This window comes from Dreissena polymorpha, chromosome 5 (assembly GCF_020536995.1).
Source record: "Dreissena polymorpha isolate Duluth1 chromosome 5, UMN_Dpol_1.0, whole genome shotgun sequence".
Classification (NCBI taxonomy): domain Eukaryota; kingdom Metazoa; phylum Mollusca; class Bivalvia; order Myida; family Dreissenidae; genus Dreissena; species Dreissena polymorpha.
The window spans coordinates 30,893,095-30,913,406 of NC_068359.1; the positions used below are offsets into that span (position 1 = coordinate 30,893,095).

The window sequence follows — 20,312 nt, forward strand, 5'->3', positions numbered from 1 at the left end:
AAATTTTGGACACATTTCTTCATCGCCATCCACCTTTTCTATTTTAAAGCACTGGATGTAAGCAGGCAGTTCTTTGTGGATAGACATTCTTTGATCGACTGACAAAGGAACGACTTATTTATCATAGAAATTACCCTTTTAATTCAACATTCGAACAGTTAAAGAACAATTCACTTACACTTTTCTTAAATTGAATCCATAAATTATTCAACAAAACATCGCTTTATTCGACATTTAAACGAAATCGAAAATGCAGTCTCACCAGTTTCATTCGAGATTTAGCTCTATATCCCAACACTGTTATTCACATTCATTATATTATAATAATCCATCGTAAATACACACACTAATCGTTAAATGCTTAAAAAATATTTAATTGTTAAATAAAAACACTCCAAGTCCGATTTGTTGTTGTCCTTAAATCCAAAGCGTCTAGCTAGTTTCGTCATTTAAATTACGTCACATGAGATACGTCATAAATTGCGTAATCAATTCAATGAAAATATGAGTACGGAAAGCTGGTTATTCATAAATGTGTCACAGTTTGACATTTTCTTTATGTCCGTTTTCACCTATATTGAATTTGCATGCGTCGTTTCATAGTTAAAGTGCACGCGAACGTATAATTGTAATCGCGCATGCGCCGACTTTTCCGTTTGTCCTCGTTTGTCATTGTCAAGGTGATTTGTCATTGTGTCGTCTGCTGTTGTTGGGTGAATCGGAATACTTCGGATTTATACATTTAACAATGTATATCTACGAAGTCGGCCGAGGCTATCCAACTGCTGCACGTGCTTTCGTGTGAACACTGTTTACCGTAACCGTCCAATTGTTCTTTATGTTTTATGTTTGAATGAAAGATTGATTGAGAGAAAGGTTCCTATTGGGTTGTTCGTTCACCCTTTTCTTCCTTCCCCGCCAAATTCCTTCGTCCCACACAACTCTTCAGAACTTTCACAAGTTAAGAGGTTTAGAACACTCTCTTACACTGCGGTTCATTGCATTCACTGTCCTGTCAATCACATATTCATTCTGTCCTGAGCAGATTGCACTGTTCAAAGCAGTATCAATGCTTGTGGGTTGAAAAATACTATTTAAGTACATAAGAACTTGGCTCATATAGTACACTTGGAGAAATAACATTGTGACCGGAAACTTTTCCCTTTCCTGAAACAGCCTGTCACATATTCCATGGGTAACTGCTTCATATTCACCTTCCACATCACACGAACTTCCCTTGTCAAACTTCTCTAAGAAAAGATTTGGCTTATCCGGACTGCTTTCGATGACGGTGTAGTTACTTAAACATAGTTGCTTTGGTAAGTTTTTCTTCTGTTCAGATGTAAGTGTTCCACTTAGTGCAACAAATGGTACAGAAGGAAAGCATGCCTTTAATGTTTTTAGTTCCTTGAAAGCAGTTCGAAACTCGTCTCCCCTGAAAATACAGATGTGTATTTGTATCATTTGAATAGTTATTAACAATATTGATAAATATATTTTATTATTCTTGTAAGGAAATAAATGTTTGTTAAAACAATAAACAGTTGACATGATAAGCAATTTTTAAAAGCTATTCATTTGATAAAAGGAATCACTGGTATAACATTTTTGGTACAAGTTGTAGATGTATTGGCTGATTTTTTGGAACATTTACTCTTGGTGAAATAAGCTGAAAACATAACTTAACAAACAATTCCTTAAAAGTATTTTAAATTAATGGTAGTGAAGTTATTTTTTTGACAAAACCTACATTAACCTTCTAAGGAAATAAAAAGGGAAACGTCATCTAAGATTATAGTATTTTTATCTGGTAACTTTTATCAGCATACCAGTTGCATTGTAGCTTCACAAATTATTATAGTCAGTATTTCATTGTTATGTTTTATTTTATGGCTGCAAAAAAATATTACCAGTCACCATATTTTGTTGTGTATAATAATAATGCGTGTGTTAATGTTGGTTTGTATTGTGCTGTATTGTGCTGTTTTGTACTGTTTGGGCAATCGGTCACTTGCCTTAAATAAAGGACCAACTAATTGTTTTTAATGAAAATTCAATACTGCTCCAGCAGCTGGAGTTTCACTTCTTTATATTGAATAAATAGTATAAATAGTAAACGCATGACTTTATTTCCTGCATTGTTTTATTTATTCAAGGGATATAAATTAGCACGAGCCCAGTAGCCATAGCCTCTGAAATGTGTACTCCAGGGCTCATGGAATTTCGTAGAAAACTCTTACATGTACATAAAAAAAATATTGAAAGGAAAGTATGCCATTGGACTAATGGGTTCAAAATATTAGTTTATATAACCCCGTATTTAAGTGTTATGTGTCCTGTATTTATGTCTAATGTGTATCAACAGTTGGCCCAAATCAATAATTCAAGACAAATCACAATTTGCTTCATCTTCTAAGCCTCTGCTTGGATATGAACCCAGACCTCTTTCCAGTTAAATGGAAAGTATTCTCCATTCAAATACAAAGGCAGATCTTAAGATTTCAGCAATTAAAATTGCACATGCCATTTAATTATGTAGTACACTTTAACAATTAAAAAATTATAAAACAAGAGCAACGCATAACAGGCTCCTCGCTCGGCTTCGAAAGCTGGTCAGAATTATTTTTTTAAAGGTCACAGTGACCTTGACCTTTGGCCTAGTGACCCAAAATGGGTGTGGCATGAAATGATTATACATGAAATGGAAGACATAAAATGAGGTTACGTCTGTATGTTTAAAATATATTTTAATTCAGTTATGTGCAAGTAAATAACCGAAATGAATGTAATATGGAGATATAACAGTTATTAAATCTTTGATTTAATGTACATGTAATGTCAACTACATTTTAAAAGATAAATTATTTTAGTTTTTTATATAAGCAAAAATCATATACTAAATGATAAAACACTGCAATTAACGTGTTCAACTGATGTTCATTATCTGGACAATATCCATGTAAACAGATTCACTGATCTGTTACCCTTTGGGTTATAAAGCTGAGAGTTGAATTACTGCAACTACTCTATTATAGTAATTCAGCAAGAAATATACAGTTAGGTCACTGGTATAGGGACTTAAAAACTTAAATGAGCTTCAAATAGGTTTAACTAGAAAATAATTTAAATTACAGTCTTGCATAGAGTGCTGTAACAGTTTTGTCTATTGAATTAAAGAAGCACATAAGCCATGTTGTATTACCACGTGAAACACACCATTTATCCAGAATATGACATTCATCAATGACAACTGCTACAACATGCTGTTGAAGCTGACTTTTCAGTATTTCTCGACCTTTGTGTGTGTTTAGTAGAGCTTCAGGATGGAACAATATAACTTAAAAATCACCCTGTATCAGATGGTCGATGTTTGCATCTGTCTTGCATTTGTACAAATGCCGGTTAATGTCCCCATCTTGTTCAAACTCACGACGATCATCTACATTAGCACTAATGTCAAGTCTACATGATGAAATGTTATGTTTTTATAATGACACACACTGGTTTTTCTGAATAACATTCAATGGAGAAACAACCAAAACAACAGGTTTGTTGACATTTTCACCAAGAACTTTGGGTAGTAAATGATAGATTATACTCTTTCCATAGCCAACTGGAAGATTGACGATAATGTCTCCTTTTCTGTTTGCTAAATGCATTAAAGCTTCACGCTGTTTGTCTTTCAAAATCAGTTTCTCGTCGTAACAACGCACGACAGCATCCAATTTCTCCATTTTGTTTACATATGGCGGAATAATTTTAGCTGCGTAAAAAGGCAGGGAAATAGTTCCCATATTTTTAATGAAACGAATTGATATAATTTCAATATAAAGGATTTTAAAGTTAGATATGCATATAAGTTTATGCAGGAATACTATAAATAAACTTAAAAATAAGAAAAAATATTTCTTAAAGTTTCGCCAAGTTTCCTGGCGTTGTGGCCCATGCAGAGATGTATGGTGAGGAACGAACGACACCTTTGCTAGGAGTATGACGTTTTGTAATGGTTCGTCTTACAGTAATTAATATACAGGGCTCATTCAGGCACTATTCTTTGTTTTCGGCTCAGGTACAACCTAAAAGTAATCCGGGTTCTCTTTATCATACTACAAAGTGCCCGGGGTACGGAAAATGAACTAAAAGTACCCCCGGAGTATTGTCGGCGGCATTTAAGCATATTTTCAGTACCAGGGTTTGATTGTAGAATTCTGAAGAGTACCCGTAGTAAATTTCAGTAGAACCTGAGCCGATAATAACCAATGGAGACAGCACGTTTGGTCAATATCGGCCCTGATCTGTACCCCGGATACTAACATACTCCATTGCGAGAATACTCTAGTTAGAGGGATGCAATTACTGAAGATGATGATGAGGATGATTCTCACCTCAGCAAAAAACAGAGCCCATACCAGCTAGTATCTAGTATTTACACCGAACAACTCACCGCTACACGCAGCTCTGATTGTGGAGGAAGTGCTGTATTATCTTTGGCTGATTTATTAAATAGACTGAAAACGGTGTTTATATGTTTATAACATAACAATTGGTATAAAGTTACACATCCAGCATCGAGCATCCGTTTATCATGTTTATAGAGCATTCTGCTAAGTAATGCGTACTGTTTATACTTGAACCAGCATATGACCGAATTGAGGCCTATCTGCCAGAGACATTGGAGTAATTGGTAATTGGCGGAGAGTATGTTAAGTGCAATATTTACATTGTACATAATTAAGCACTGAAATTGTGTAGGATTTTCGCACAGATTTCATCAAAATACGAGCTACAATTTAATACTGTTAATTCGTATTTAACATTGACAAATGCATTGCTTAATTTCGTGTTCATATTTCTGTGGAAATAACATTTGTTACATAGTGTTACTAGATACAGACTATAGATAGCTGCATGCTTGAATAACCTTACTATTACATTGTACAGTGAGCTGATAAGCCAGTCTCACTTGAGCCACCATTGTAGTAACATCATTAAATAGTATAGCGCACATTTGTGTTTGTTATTACTAAGACTATTAACATGAGTAAAAGAACAAATACGCATAACATCAACATATGAAACATGGTGTCAGAAGTATTTGAGTGATTTATCCACATCACATAAGTTTAAAAAATGGATTTAAGTGGCATCCAAGCTCCGCGAATGAACTGGAACTCGTCCAATTTACCCGAAGCATTTGATAAATTTGAACGTTACGTGAAACTCATGTTTAGTGGACCTTTGAAGAACAAATCAGAGGAAGAACATGTTTCATATTTCTTATTGTGGATTGGTGACAGAGGACGTGACATTCATAGCACGTGGAAAGACATTTCACCAGAAAATGCAAAGAAGATAAAAACATATTATGAACGTTTCAGAAATTACGTGCAGCCAAAGTTAATTCCGATCTTTGCCCGGTACAAGTTTTACAAACAGATGCAGGACAACGACTCCATTGATGCATATATTACGCGCCTTGCAACGTTGTGCACAAGACTGCAACTTTGCCGAAAAGACGGACAAAATGATTCGAGATAGGATCGTGTTTGGCACAAATTCGCCAAAGTGACGCGAGAAGCTTATCAATATCGGTGCAAGGTTGACACTCGATGTAGCCGTACTGACAGCGCAAAGTCTGGAGTACTCAAGGGAGCAGCTGCGCTCCATGAACAACGAAGTAGACGCGTGCCGATCCAGGCCAGTGCACCAGAGACCGATGCAACCGCATCGCCAACGACAACAACGTCGGACAACAGCTACTGATGCAGGTCCAAGTCTACCTACTAAACACAAGCCGTGTTTCAACTGTTATACATTTCACAACTTTGGACAATGTCCGGCAAAAGGAAAGCAGTGCCGCAAGTGCAACAAACTTAACCATTTCGCAAAGTGTTGCCGTTCTAAAAACTATAATATACACACTGTGGACTTTGACACAACAAGGTCATGATGTAATAGCGGATGTAGGTGGATTCAATATTGACACGGTAAGCACATTTTTTTCTACCGATCGTGCAATGGTCCGTCTCCCCATTGGCCCTAATCAATTTCCCATTAGTTTTAAAATTGATACTGGAAGTTCAGTAAACATTCTGCCGAAGAAAGAGTTTAATGGTTCCCCATTGGAACCCCCTACTGACATTTTGACTGCCTATACGGGTAACAGACTTCCAGTTGTAGGGAAAATCAAATTGCGATGTTCACACAAAGACAAAACTGTGAACACGTGGTTTCGTGTTTAAGATTCCCCGTCGGTACCTCCCTTAAGCCTGAGAACATCAACCGATCTAGGATTAATTCAGCTGACGTGTACTGTTGATAGCCCATCCCAAGAGTTAAATAAAGAAAGTGTGTTATCAGATTACAAAGACCTCTTTGAAGCTATCGGGGTCATCCCTGGCACTTGAAAGGTTCATTTGAAAGCCAGATGCTATACCAGTCGTTAATCCTCCTAGGAGAGTTCCGGAAGCATTACGCAATAGACTACAAGAAGAGCTTGACAGAATGGAAAACAATGACATAATTGCTAAGGTCAATAGACCCACAGACTGGGTAAATTCACTTGTAGTGGTTGAAAAGCTGAGCACTGGACAGTTAAGAATATGTCTTGACCCAAAAGCACTGAATGACGCTATTCGAAGACCACATTATCCTATGCCAACACTTGACGACGTGACAACACAGTTAGCTAAATGCAAATATTTCAGTCTATTAGACATTACACATGCTTACTGGAGTGTAAGGCTTGACGAAGAGTCATCCAACCTGACAACATTCAGTACTCCATTGGGTAGATATCGTTATCTCCGACTTCCTTTTGGGATAAAATCATCTCATGACATTTTTGTACAGAAAATTGATGAGATATTCAGGGTACTGACAGGTGTACGCACAATAGTTGAGGACATATTAATAAGTGGATGTACAAGAATTGAGCATGCCAGAAATCTCACTGCTACGCTTCAACGTGCACGTAAAAATGGCATAAAATATAATCCCGACAAACGTCGTATTGGATTGTCCGAAGCACCATTCTTTGGTCACGTGATCACGTCATCTGGACTGAAACCAGACAGTACTAAGATTGAGACATGTGTCAATGTAGAAGCGCCAAAGACACGCGGCGAACTTGAAACATGTTTGGGTATGGTAACTTACCTGCAGAAATTTGCCCCAAATTTGGCTGAAATAACAAGCCCATTGAGAATGCTTCTGAAAAAAGACGTTGAATTTGTATGGGATCAGCCACAATCAGATGCCTTTTCTAAAGTTAAGCAGGTCATAACACAAAGCCCAGTGCTAGCTTACTTTGACCCCAAGAAGCCGGTTTACATTGAATGTGACGCTTCAATGAACGGTGTAGGTGCAGCGATCATGCAAGATGGTCAGCCAGTTGCATATGCATCTAAGACATTGAACATTATGCAAACATTGAACGTGAAATGCTAGCTATAGTGTTCGCATGCCAGCGTTTTCACCAGGACATATATGGCAGACATGTAATTGTTCATTCTGACCATAAGCCCTTATCTGCGATCATGAAGAAGCCATTACATGCATCACCACCTCGTTTGCAAAGGATGATGCTTAGTTTGCAAAAATATGACCTTGATGTTAGACATGTGAGCGGGAAAAAAGTTTCCATCGGGGATTTTCTGTCACGACAGCCAATGTCAGACTGTTCTGAAATCGAAGGTCTTGACCTTCACGTTCACACGGTGCTCTCGAGCATGACCTATACTGACCGAAGTCTTGAAAACGTGAGAAACGAGACAAGAACTGACCTACAGATGATAGCCCTGAAACAGACTATAGACGCGAGTATTTCAATCACAGGGACGATCTTTCGACAGCCGATGACTTAATTTTTAGAAGGCAGACACTGGTCATTCCCAAGCGACTCCGACCACACATGTTAGAACAAGTTCATTTAGGTCACATGGGCATTGAAAAAAGCACATAAAGAGCCAAAGACGTTATGTTCTGGCCAGGAATGTGCAAGCAAATTACTGAGTACATAATGAGCTGTACAATTTGCTTATCGCATAGAAACTCAAACCAAAAAGAACCGTTAACACCCCATGAAATTCCACAGTGTCCATGGCAGGAGGTTGCTACAGACATATTCCATTTTGATGGAAATGACTATTTGCTCGTAGTTGACTACTACAGCAGATACTTTGAAATAGACAAACTTCCGGACATGCTGTCCACAACAGTTGTCATAAAACTGAAGTCACGATTCAGTACCCATGGCATTCCGATGCGTATTTTCAGTGACAACGGACCTCAGTATACATCGGACGTATTTCGGAATTTTGTCAAATCATGGCATATTGAGCATGTCACATCTAGTCCACATCATCCAAAGTCAAACGGACTTGCTGAACGGACAGTACAGACTGTAAAAAGACTGTTACAGAAAGCAAAAGACAGTGGCCATGAACCATACTTAGCCTTGCTAGAGTATAAGAACACTCCACTCCCAGATTTCAATCAGTCACCCGTGCAGTTCTGATGAGTAGGAGAACTAGGTCAATTATGCCTACAACGATTACCCAGCTTCTGCCCAAAGTCGTTAACCCAGACTTTGTCCGATCTGCAATTCAAACTTCCAAAAATAAACAGAAAAACAATTATGACAAAACCGCAAAACCGCTCCCAAAATTACATTTGAATGAATCTGTGAGGTTCCAGATAGGAAAACTCTGGAAACCAGCTAAGGTTATCGAAATACACAATGCTAACTCCTACATAATACAAACACCTTCTGGTCAGGTTTACAGGAGAAATCGCCGCTATCTCATCAGAACCAATGAGGATTTCCCAGAGATATCAGATTTTACACCTGATGTTTTGGCAAGAAATCATTCAAGCACTGATAAACAGGTCAAACAACCGACAAACAATAGTGCATTGAATATTCAACATCCCTCTGTACCTGCAGATAAGCCCATTTCCCCTTATCAGACACGATCAGTTAGTCGAGGTAGAATAGTGCAGCCGAGTCAGCGATACGCAGAAAATGAATGGAATAAATAAATGTTCAGAATGCTGTTGATGTTTATGTTTATGTTACATTGATCAAAACATCAAATTATTAGTATTAACAAGTTCAATATATGTGTTTTATTGCTGGTCGATTTATGTGCTTATTAATATTAACATAAATATAATTAATTGTAAATATGTTATAACAAACGTTTATTGAAGACAAATTTCCATCTTAACAAAACAAAGAGGATGTTGCATAGTGTAACTACAGTAGACTCTCTGTAAACCGGATGGTCTCGGGACCGGTCTGATCGTCCGGTTCTCAGAGAGTTCCGGTTTACCAAGAGTTTTCATATTGCCGAAATATACATGGTATGCATTGTGTACAGAATCACCTAAAAATAAAACAAACCATATACATTTACATGTACCATGTGATAACCGTACGCAGGTACTGATGATGTTAATTGCATTCTTAAAAAATGTGTTTTTAATTCGATTAAAAGCAAAAAAAATCCATACCGACTTGTTTTTATTAGCCAAAGGTGAGCGTGGTGCTTTATACATGTACGTAGGTGGCATTTGTCATATAGGGGAGTGACGACACAAATAAGATTGTTGTAGATACACGATTTATTATTCAATACATACATGTACCACATTTCATTAAACATACACACAAGCAAAAAACAGCGTCATAATTATTTTTTAAGATATTCATAATCTCAAAACCTACTAATTCTTGAAGTTTACGATTTCACGAAAAAGTCAAAGATCACTCTCTGCTTGAAAGCACATTTCTCCTTTACGATCTAATTTTCTGCTCCTGGTAGACGTTCTTTTTCTTCAAGATGTCGCCGACCGTTGACTTCCCGATCTTGAAGCGCTCGCCGATTGCCTTCAGAGATGGTTTTGGTTGAGCAGTTGATTCCATGATGAGCTTTATCTTATCCTCTAACGTAAGCTCTACGCGTCTGCGTTTAGCTGAAGGCTGCGACATTTTAGATGCGTTCGAAATTAGTTAACGGCAATGTATGAATTTGCATACAGATGGATGGATATTTAACAGTCATATTTCTAACAGTTATCTGACAAACAAACAAACAACCATTTCAGCGTTAAAAACATGGCTATAAGATCTTTTAAAATACCCGAGAAGATCACAAGAAAGTGATCGTCGCAACGGCATGCATTAATTTTTTAATTAAATTGTTTATCATAGGCGATAATAAATAATTAATAAACCGATCGAGTCAATCACTTTTTTGTGTTACCGCACGTCTATTATAGACATTCACAGTTTGTTTTACAATACTAAATCGGACTCCCATAGCGCGGTAACGACTTGACACCTTTATGGTATGTTTAATCCGATTATCGATAATTGCGCGAGCAAAATGTGTGACACCGCACTCGCTGTGCTGACTAGGTATAGTTATTTTCACGCCTCGGGCATCTTGAGAATTTAGACCGTCCGGTATACTCAATGTATTTTACGTTGAAAATGACCAAATTTACGGAGATACCCGTCCGGTTTCCGGTTTTCAGAGAGTTCGGTTTATTCAACATTTTTTAACAAAGAAATAGAAGGAGAAAATACGGGACTGGACCGACAGTCCGGAATCGGGAGAGTTCCGGTATTCAGAGAGTCCGGTATTGGCAGAGTCTACTGTATATACAGACTATAGATAGCTGCATGCTTGAATAACCTTACTATTACATTGTACAGTGAGCTGCTAAGCCAGTCTCACTTGAGCCACAAACGTAGTAACATCATTAAATAATATAGCGCACATTTGTGTTTGTTATTACTAAACCTATTCACATGAGTGAAAGAACAACTACGCATAACATCAACATATGAAACAACATTTATATGCCTTCTAACGAAATTCAAAAAAGGAAATAACGAAAGAAAAGTTTTTCTAAAATTTCCAAATGAAAAACCTCAAACAGCTATAAATAAACTTCGATACCATCTGATAATTAAAGGAAGGAAAAACAACTTAAGGGAAGAATATTGCAATTTAAGTTAATTCACCAATACACACGAACTATCTTATCAGAACTATTCAACGTCTTCGATAATGACGGGGAAATAAAATTACAATAAATACATATTCATGCCGGTCAATATTTGTAGCAAATCACACTCGAATTGAAACATGCATACGTAAATATTTTCCATAAAGACAAATGCACGCGTAACAATATTTGTAGCAAATATCACTCGGATTGAAACATTCATACGTAAATATTTTATATGAAGATAAATGCACGCGTATCACATTAATGCAATATAGGTCTGTATAATTGGACAACAAAACCTTACTCCACATATTTACTCAATCCCATGTACGTAACCGATCCTGTTTTTTCTTCAGTTTTATTTGCGTTTAAATATTGGTATGTGTGTGGTTAGAAACAAGTATACATTTGTATCACCTAATACGTTCCTACTGCATGAGCTGTTCTGATAACGATGAAATTAGGTCAGCCAAATATGCGGGATCCCATGCCTGCCCATAAACCAAAGCCTTACAAAATAATAAAGCCGCATGTTTTATTCTCCATTCATTACAAAATGATATACACATACTCCGATTTACCAAAGCATCTTCTTATTAAAAACTGCTGTCTTTCCGTAAGTGTCTGTTTACTCTTCTTGGTAAGGACATTAATTATTCCATATTGTTTTATATCAGTGGTATTTATAATTTTGGATGATCAAGTCGCTAAACATTATTGATATGATATTGTGTGCGTATGCTGCAACTACTTGTATCTAAAAATAACGATGAAATAATGGTTATTCCCCAAACGATGCATAAAAGCCCGTTATAATTAAAGATCGACGTAGTTATTCAAAAGGGTGATGAGATTGAACATACTTGGATTGTTACTTCGATCATGGACACCAAAACACAATATTCTGCGAAATTCGCGGAAGAGAAAAGATTTGGTAATGGAGAAATCAGCGCCTTGTTATTACTGTGTGATTTTGTTTTGATAATCAATAGGAAAAGACACCGTCTTGTGATACTAAGCAAGGAAATGGAAGAGAAAGCGGAATTCACTTTCTCGCTGACGCAAAGAGGACTGTTTGGTTCACTGGATGATATGGCAAAAGTGTCGCAATCAAGGTTTGCAGTGCTGTGTACTGGACGTTTTAGTGCCAGCAAGTGCTGGATATACGAACTGAAGGATGACCAAGGATCAACGACAATATCAATGGTCGAAGAAATATTGCTGGAGAAGAGATGCACGAGTATTTGTTTTCAGCGAGAATCGTTTTTCGCTTCGTTTTCACCACTCGTTGGCAGTCATGGTTTTATCAGGCAGAAAAATCTCCATGGATCGAACGTCAGAAAATTTGTGAATGATGTAGACAATGAAAGTCTCTTCGGCAAAAATGTGCTGATTCTTCATGTGGACTCTGAGTTCATCATGTTTGTCGGCGACGTGAAACGGAAAGAATTACAAGTGTTAAAAAAGGATAATGAATGTGAACTTCTTACAAAAGAAACAAGTCATAGATACAGAGTACTCGATATCGCTGTCAGTAATAGAGGGCCGTCTTATCTCTTAACAGACTCAAGCGACGGAATTGTTCTTCTCCATCGTGATCGGAAATGGACATTTAATAATTTCCTTCCAAAATCAGAAATCAGGGGTACCCCGACCGCAGTGGCCTATGTCAAGTCCCCAAAGCCACGACTAGTGGTTGCAGTTTCTTCCGGCTCCATATGCAAGAAAACAAAACTGCTATTTTTCGATTTAATCGAAACTACTTCGGGCGCAGACGCGAGTGACTTCGAGCCATGAATTTACAGAAATTTGTTCATAATGTATAATCATTGTAAACTGTATAACAATATCAAAATAGTTCAATATATGTTTAATGTACACATGACCTGCTATTATATAATGTGTTTTTACTTCACTGTGGCTATGAATTTCTTTACACTATGCAATGCGAACAATATACATTCACACCATTAATTAACAATGTAAGGTACCAATAGTCCTAAACATGTGTTCATTTAAGTTGCATATGTGTTTGTTATATCATATGGTTAAAACAAAATTAATTTAGCAATATTGTTGTCTACCACTAAGCAAATCAACTGTTTGGTCTTCGGTTAGATGGCCATTAACACACGCGAGTTAACGCCATAGTGGTTGAATCTGATTTTATATATATACATGTTTTTATGATTGTATTGTAATGCGTATGTTAGCATACGCTCGTGCTCCAGGTAAAATGCAATATGTGCATGGTACTTTCCATGTTAAATAGTTGTGTTCTATAAAACTTATAATGTTTACGCAATAAATACATGGTTTGGTAACATAAGTCGATTATCAATGACAAATCGAAATCGAGAAAGGATAGATAAATGTTAAAGAACAGTTCAGTGAAGGAGGAGTAAGTGAGAGGAAAGGATAGTGAAGAAACGACTATAGATGAGGAAAGAAATATGCATAGAACCGGAAGAGAGAGCGAGAGAGAGAGGGGGGGGAGAGAGAGAGAGAGAGAGATAGAAGAATGAGAGAGAGTAGTGAGAGAGAATATAGATCGAGATAGAGACAAAGAGCAGAGCATATAACAAGAAAATAGACCTAGAATAGAGCGAGAGATAGAGAGATATGCAATATAAGATATATACAGACTCCAGACATGACATATATCAGATTCCACAGCTATAACATACTCATATATAGAGAATAGATAGAGATAGATAGAAGACATAATATATATACTCGAGAATAGAGTATAATATATATATAATCTAGATATCTATCTGCTAAGAGAGAGAGGAGAAATATGGAAGATGGGAGATTGAAAGGAAATATATTGTTGAATCAAGAGTTGAGGGAAGGGGGAGGGAAGGGGGAGATAATAAGCGTCAATATAGAGAAAGGAAATGGGACAGAAGGAACAGGAAGAAGTGTGTAATGGAAATAATGTAAAATAAAAAAAAGACAGGAGACAGTGAAAAAGCAGAGTTAGAGGTGATGGATGATTGAAATGGTAATATTAGATTAGGTTATTTTCCAAGAAAACTGAAAATCAAATATAGGTTAGAATGAAAACGGGAACAGAGTTTAGAGAGTGGTAAAGAGAGAAACATCTGTAGAGGATACAGCGATGCATCGGGCTATCGCGTTCAGAGCCTGAAAACTGAGGCCGGTTCATCCCGTCCGAAGGAAAAGGATTCGAAATAACCGATATTGCTGATGCTACGTTAGTGGAGCTACTTCTATATTATGTATTTTTTACAGTCCATATTTATACTGAAACGAAAATAAGTGTAAGAGGTATCCCTTATTATTAATAAGGACGTTCGGGTCTGTACGTTCACAGACACTTGCTTTATTGCTAGGCACCAAGAAGGTGAGAAATGTGAGTGATGTACTGAGAGTGTATTGTAAAACGACAAATACACCACGTCTACTGTGTTTTACAACAAATTTGCTGAATAAACGACCATAACCAGCATACTATGCAGCTAATCAGCGAAAACGCATGGTCTATTCATAACTAATATGGTATTAAGTTGTGTAATCATACTTTAAAATACATAGTTTTGTTCCATGCCATTTGATATGTACCCATCAATTCTGTTTTGAGAACACACACGTTCAGCTCACTTGTACACCTACTGGACGATCTGTGTTCCTAACCATTACATATCAGATTCACGTGCACTAGATTTAACAAAAGCACAGACATTTCTTCACGACAAAAAATAATACCGCCATAAAATAAAACCGCCTTGCGAAGCTTTCGCCAGGAATACAACTTTTGAAGGACGTCCGAGAGCAAACGTCATACCTAAAAACATTTTTCTGCGTGTGTCAAGATTTTCTTTTAAAAAAAGACACCATTTGACCAATATTTTATCATTCGGATATGTTGTGTTAAAAATGGTTTTCAACAAGATGTTATGTATATTAAGCATTATATTTTAAACAACAATTGCTGAATGAATACATCTACTTGAATTGTGTTCGGCATTGCACAAGTCCATCCACTCTCACGTCAATCATGTACTTTGTATTCAATGTTTCAGTAGGATATGTGTGATTAAACTGATGTAAATACTGATGTATTTCACACGCATAAAAACGTACATATACATGTGCATATCTATAATCATGAGCATGTAAATGGTTATCATCTATCTGTTATATGTTTAATAGCACTCATCTGTTTAGTTCTGTTTATTACGTACACTTATCGAGTCTGTAAAGCGTGAGGTAAGGATTGTAAACCTAATAATAAACTAATAACATATTCCAAAAGGGACATTTTCACAGATTTTGGCATGTTTGTCATAAAATTCTTTGTATTGATAAATGTAAACATTGGATCTGAAAAGCTCCAGTAAAAAAAGACAATAATAAAATTAAAAAAAGAAAAAACTAACCATCAACTGGGCTCGAACCACTGACCCCTGGGGTAAAAGTCTATCGCTGAGACCACTCAGCCACCCGTGCTCATACATTGAGTGATGTGTTTTATACTTTATTTAAGCAATCCTCGTAGTGTAACAAAATACAACGACAACAACAGAACTCTCCAAATTATTCAGTCGTTTCGCGTTGCAATGCTTTATAATTCTCAGGTTTATAACTCGTTAAAAGATGCATATAATGGATATTTTAGAGCATGGTAAATGTTCAGTATTGCTGTTTCCTCACAAATATCATAAATACAACGAAAACTTGATAATCCGGAACATTTTTTTTATAATTTTGTCAATTTACCAAAACGTGAAAAGGCCCCTTCAACCCGAGCACATAAAACTTTTGGCCGTGAAAGAGTTATTATTCGGTTTGATTGAATGAACAAATAATCATATTGTTTAAATGTATACGTTAATGTCATCATCATCATCATCATCATCATCATCATCATCATCATCATCATCATCATCATCATCATCATCATCATCATCATCATCATCATCATCATCATTCCCTTGACCGGTTTGGCCGTTTGGGGGAAATGAGGGACAACGATCCAAAAATCCTCCATTCTGGTCTGTTGTGAGCTGCGGAGAGTAATTCATCCATGGGAAGGACCGTCCACTCTTTGTCATTATCCATCCAGCTTTTCGTCTGACGGCCTCGACGTCAACCTCCCCATAGCGTGCCATGAAGTCTTGCACAGAAAGTCGTGCCTGCAGACGTGCCCAAACAAAGCCAGTTTTTGTCGTTTGACGGTCGCCAGTAGGGGCTCTTGTGGACCAACAAGTGTTGCAGTCATGTTTCTGGCGCACTCGTTGATCTTGTGTTTCTAGAAGGAGATGCGGAGCAGTCTTCGAAGACATTTGTTTTAAAATGCCAGTATCATGCGTTTTTTGTCCCCGTGAAGCGTCCAGGTCTCGCAGCCGTAGAGTAAAATGGAGACCACGAGGGACTTGTAGAGCCTGTTCGTGGTTGTTAAGCTAATGGAACTGCTTGTTCAACACCTGCTCAGTCTTGCCATCGCTGCGGTCGCCATGACAATTCTTATTCGGATCTCAGCGGAACTGGTACCATAATTGGACACGGTTGCGCCCAAGTACTTGAAGCTGGTCACTTCTATACTAGCTTCTCGCCGCCCATGGTTATGCCTGCACCGGTGTTGGTCATGCTGTTCACCATGATCTTCGACTTCTTCGTGCTGACCTCCATCCCGTATGCTCTTGTTGTTTCATAGAGTGAATTAGTGAGATCTTGAAGTTCACTGCCGGTGCCACCCATGAGGTCAATGTCATCAGCATTCTCAAGTTGGAGATGGGTCTTCCACCGATGGCTGTAGAGGTTTGGTGGTCACGAAGAGTCTCTTAATTTTTTTTGCATTATCTTCCCAATGAAAAGGTTTAACAGGACCGGAGACAGCAGACATCCCTGGCGGACGCCCACTGATGTCCTGAAGAAGTTCCTCTGCTCTGCTGTCTGTTGAGAAGAACTGCGCTTCTGGCGTTTCCGTAAAGTTCTTGAATGTCTTGCACCAGCCCTTCGTAAATGTTGAATACTCTCATAATATGTCATATGCCATCATGCCACACGCGGTCGAAAGCTTTCTTCAAGTCACTGAAGCTGTGGAAGAGCTCACGTTGGTATTGCAGGTATTTCCAAATGATGATTCTGCAGTTGAAGATCTGTTCCACTGTGCTCCGCCCAGCTCTGAATCTACCCTGCACTTCGACCAGCAGTTCACCGGCTATACTTTTCAATAGATTAAGGATGATGAGAAGCATTACTTTGCTTGGATGACTGATGAGGCCTATTGTGCGGTAATTCTCGCATAACTTGGGGATGCCTGTTTCGGATTGGGTATGACCAGTGACAGGGTCCAATCTTTGGGCCACTTCTTCTCCTCCTAGATCATTTGACATAAAGACGTAGTTGCTGCAGTCTTTCCTTTTTCTTCGTTCTTTATTAGCACGGAAGGGACGTTGTCCATTCCCGAAGATTGTCCTGCCTTAAGATTACGCTCTGCCTCCTCATCTGCCTTAAATATGGACGGACTGTCGTCGTCCATTTCTTGTCAGGGATCGTTCTGAAGGAGACTGGAGTCTGGTTAAAGCGGGTAGTTGTAGAGGTCATTACAGTATTCAGTCCACCTGTTTAGGGCTGCGGCACTCTCGGTAAGGAGATTCCGGTCAGCGTCTGACATAACACTGGCCTTGGGCTGACTGGTCTTCTTGAGGGTCCTGAGAGTGCTGTAGGCTTTCTTACTGTTGTCTGCGGTTATCTCTTTGTCGATGATGATACATATCCTCAATCCATTCCTCGTTGGCCTCTTTCACCTTCTTCCTTATCTCCCTGTTCGCTTTCTGGTAATATGTCCATGAGTATATGCTGTTGAACGTTTCATGCCTCAGCTACCTTCTGTTGTCGCATAGGTCCATGATTTCGGTCGTCACCCATGGCTTGTTCTTCCTTCTCTCTCTCCCAAGCACTTCTTCGGCCGGTGAAAATAGGATTACAACAGGACATCCTTGATGTTGTTGGATATGATGTCGATGTCATTGTTAACGATGTTCATGGCTGCGAACTTGCCACATATCTGTGCTTGAAATACCTCTGCTATCACTGGATCTTTCAATTTCTCCAAGTCAATTCTAACGCGACGATTCTTCGTGATGCGCTTGCTTGAACTTGAACTTGATGGTGGTGAGTACCAAGTCATGGTCACTGCCAATGTCTGCGCCAGGCAACGTTCTTGTGTTCGCCTTGTTGATGCTGGACTTGAACCGTTGCGGCGCCAGTATGAAAACGATCTGGTTGTGTACTTGCCCGTTTGGAACATGCCAGGTCGCTGTTCTGGACGGTTTGTGTGGGTGCAGCGTGTTGGCAAGGGTGAGTTGGTGGCTTCTGGCGAACTTAAGCAGTCTCAAACCTATGTCGTTGGTCTCTTCTAAGCCAAATTGACCTACTGTCCCTGACCAGTCTTGGTATGCGGCTGGTCAAACCTTGACGTTCTAATCGCCTATGACAATGAGTTTTTTTTTGGAACCTTTACTATGATGTGTTCTAATTCTTCATAGAACTGTTCAAACTCCTTCTCTTTGTAGTGAGCTGTTGGTGCGTAGACCTGGATGATTGTGACGTTGTGAGGTTTCGCTGATATAAAGATGGAAATTAGCCTGCTGGTGCCTGAGGTGCAATTGATGACGATGTTTACTACCTCCTTCCTAACGATGAAAGCAACCCCATGGCGATGTATAGAATCCTCACCACTGAACCATATCTTATGCTCTTCATCTGCTAATGGCAGCTCGCATATCTTTTTTGGTCGACGTTCATCTTTCACATCCGAACAATCCGCGTCAATGGGCTCAAATGCCGTCCTTGAACGTAACGTAACGTGTGCGTCATATTTTACCATTACAAGTATTTGTGATTTTAATAAATATGTATTTGTTCTGAACTTAAATCAATCTTAATATCAATATTTATGAATTTTAAATAACGCCTGACTACGTACCTTAAAATAGAAGGTATTCATCGTGCTTAAAAGAAACTTACCACTAAAGAACACAATGGGAAATTGGGTCGTCACGGCTACCATCTCTCTCCCTAAATAAAAGGTCAAGGTCACTATTAGCGATCAATAATCAATTTTTGTTATAGAAAGCTTGTTCAACTTCAGCATTTTCGATAGCATATGTCATCTGATAGTGACAGTTCATGTTTGTCTCTGTTTGTATCTTGGAGTGTTCCAGATAAAGCTTAAATGTATACCGCGTTTAAGGCTGTTCTATTCAGAACGTGTAAATTTGCTTTTTCAGGATTGGTATTAATATATTTACGTCAAATAATATATCGTATATTGTATAAGAATATGTGCAAAATACTATAATAATTATATTTGTGTCTATATTTAGACTATAATGAACGATAAAGTATGAACACATTTCAATGCTTAATGTTTAAATCAATACATTATGCCTGTAATAATTAATGTTTATAATCAACTAAAATATACAAATATTTATTAATACATTAACTATTTTCTGCTTAAACAATACAGAAATCTTTAAAAGAACGGACATAATATACAAACAATATTGAAAGTACTATAGTTTCAAGTTTAAAATTATACGCCAAAGCAGTCATATTGCACTAAGAATGCCCGTATTGAGGCGTAATCTCAACTCTCGTAAAGTAACATTACGTTTTCAACGACTTCTCCCGTTTGCGCTGCACTAAATCGAACACTACAATCTTTGTTTTCTTCCATATCCAACAACAAGATGTAACTGCAACCACTAATCGTGGACTTGGAGCCTCAATTAACGCAACTGCGGTCGGGGTCCCGCCGAGTTTTTACTTTGGTAAAAAATTGTTGAACGTCCATTCGCGATTCTTGTGGAGTACAACCACTCCATCACTCGAGTCTGTCGCCATGTACGTCTCTCCTTCAGCGCTTCTTGCGATGTCCATTACTCTGTATCTGTGAGTTGTTTCTTCGGAAGTCATCAGAGAATCAGAGAAAGTGTCCTTACCAAATATATACAAAAGCTTGCGTTTCTTGTCACAAACATACATTACAAAATCCGGATCAACGGTTAATACCCGGATGCTTTTGCACAGCAGACTATGTTTGTACTTGCGTTTTGAAGACTTCTCAGACGTTGGTCCGTGTTCTTCCCCTTCTATTAGCGTCTGTTGAATATAGCTCGTTCTTGCAAAACGCGTCACTGCGGCGAAAATGTAATTTTGCTGGTAACATATACTAGATGAATTCTCTGCCAGGGGAAGTTTAACGACCAGTCGAAACTCAAGAGGATCCTTATTCAATTCCATAATCCACA

The 20,312-nt window shown here is 38.1% G+C and overlaps 2 protein-coding genes across 2 annotated transcripts in view; one reads left to right on the forward strand and one right to left on the reverse strand.

Annotated features, from left to right (window-relative positions):
- Positions 1–236: 236 nt before the first annotated feature.
- On the reverse strand, positions 237–11,441 carry LOC127832477 (uncharacterized). The gene is made up of 2 exons (XM_052357982.1): positions 11,327–11,441; positions 237–1,435 (listed from the first exon to the last, which is right to left on the reverse strand). Exons 1-2 carry the CDS (start codon positions 11,347–11,349, stop codon positions 955–957), a joined length of 504 nt encoding a protein of 167 aa, XP_052213942.1. The 5' UTR covers positions 11,350–11,441; the 3' UTR covers positions 237–954.
- A 173-nt stretch (positions 11,442–11,614) lies between these two features.
- Positions 11,615–20,312, forward strand: part of LOC127832472 (uncharacterized) — a 30,206-nt gene continuing 21,508 nt past the window's right edge. The window contains exon 1 of the mRNA XM_052357973.1: positions 11,615–12,137. Coding sequence (XP_052213933.1) covers positions 11,905–12,137 — 233 coding nt within the window. The 5' untranslated portion in view covers positions 11,615–11,904. The remainder of the gene's footprint in view (positions 12,138–20,312) is intronic.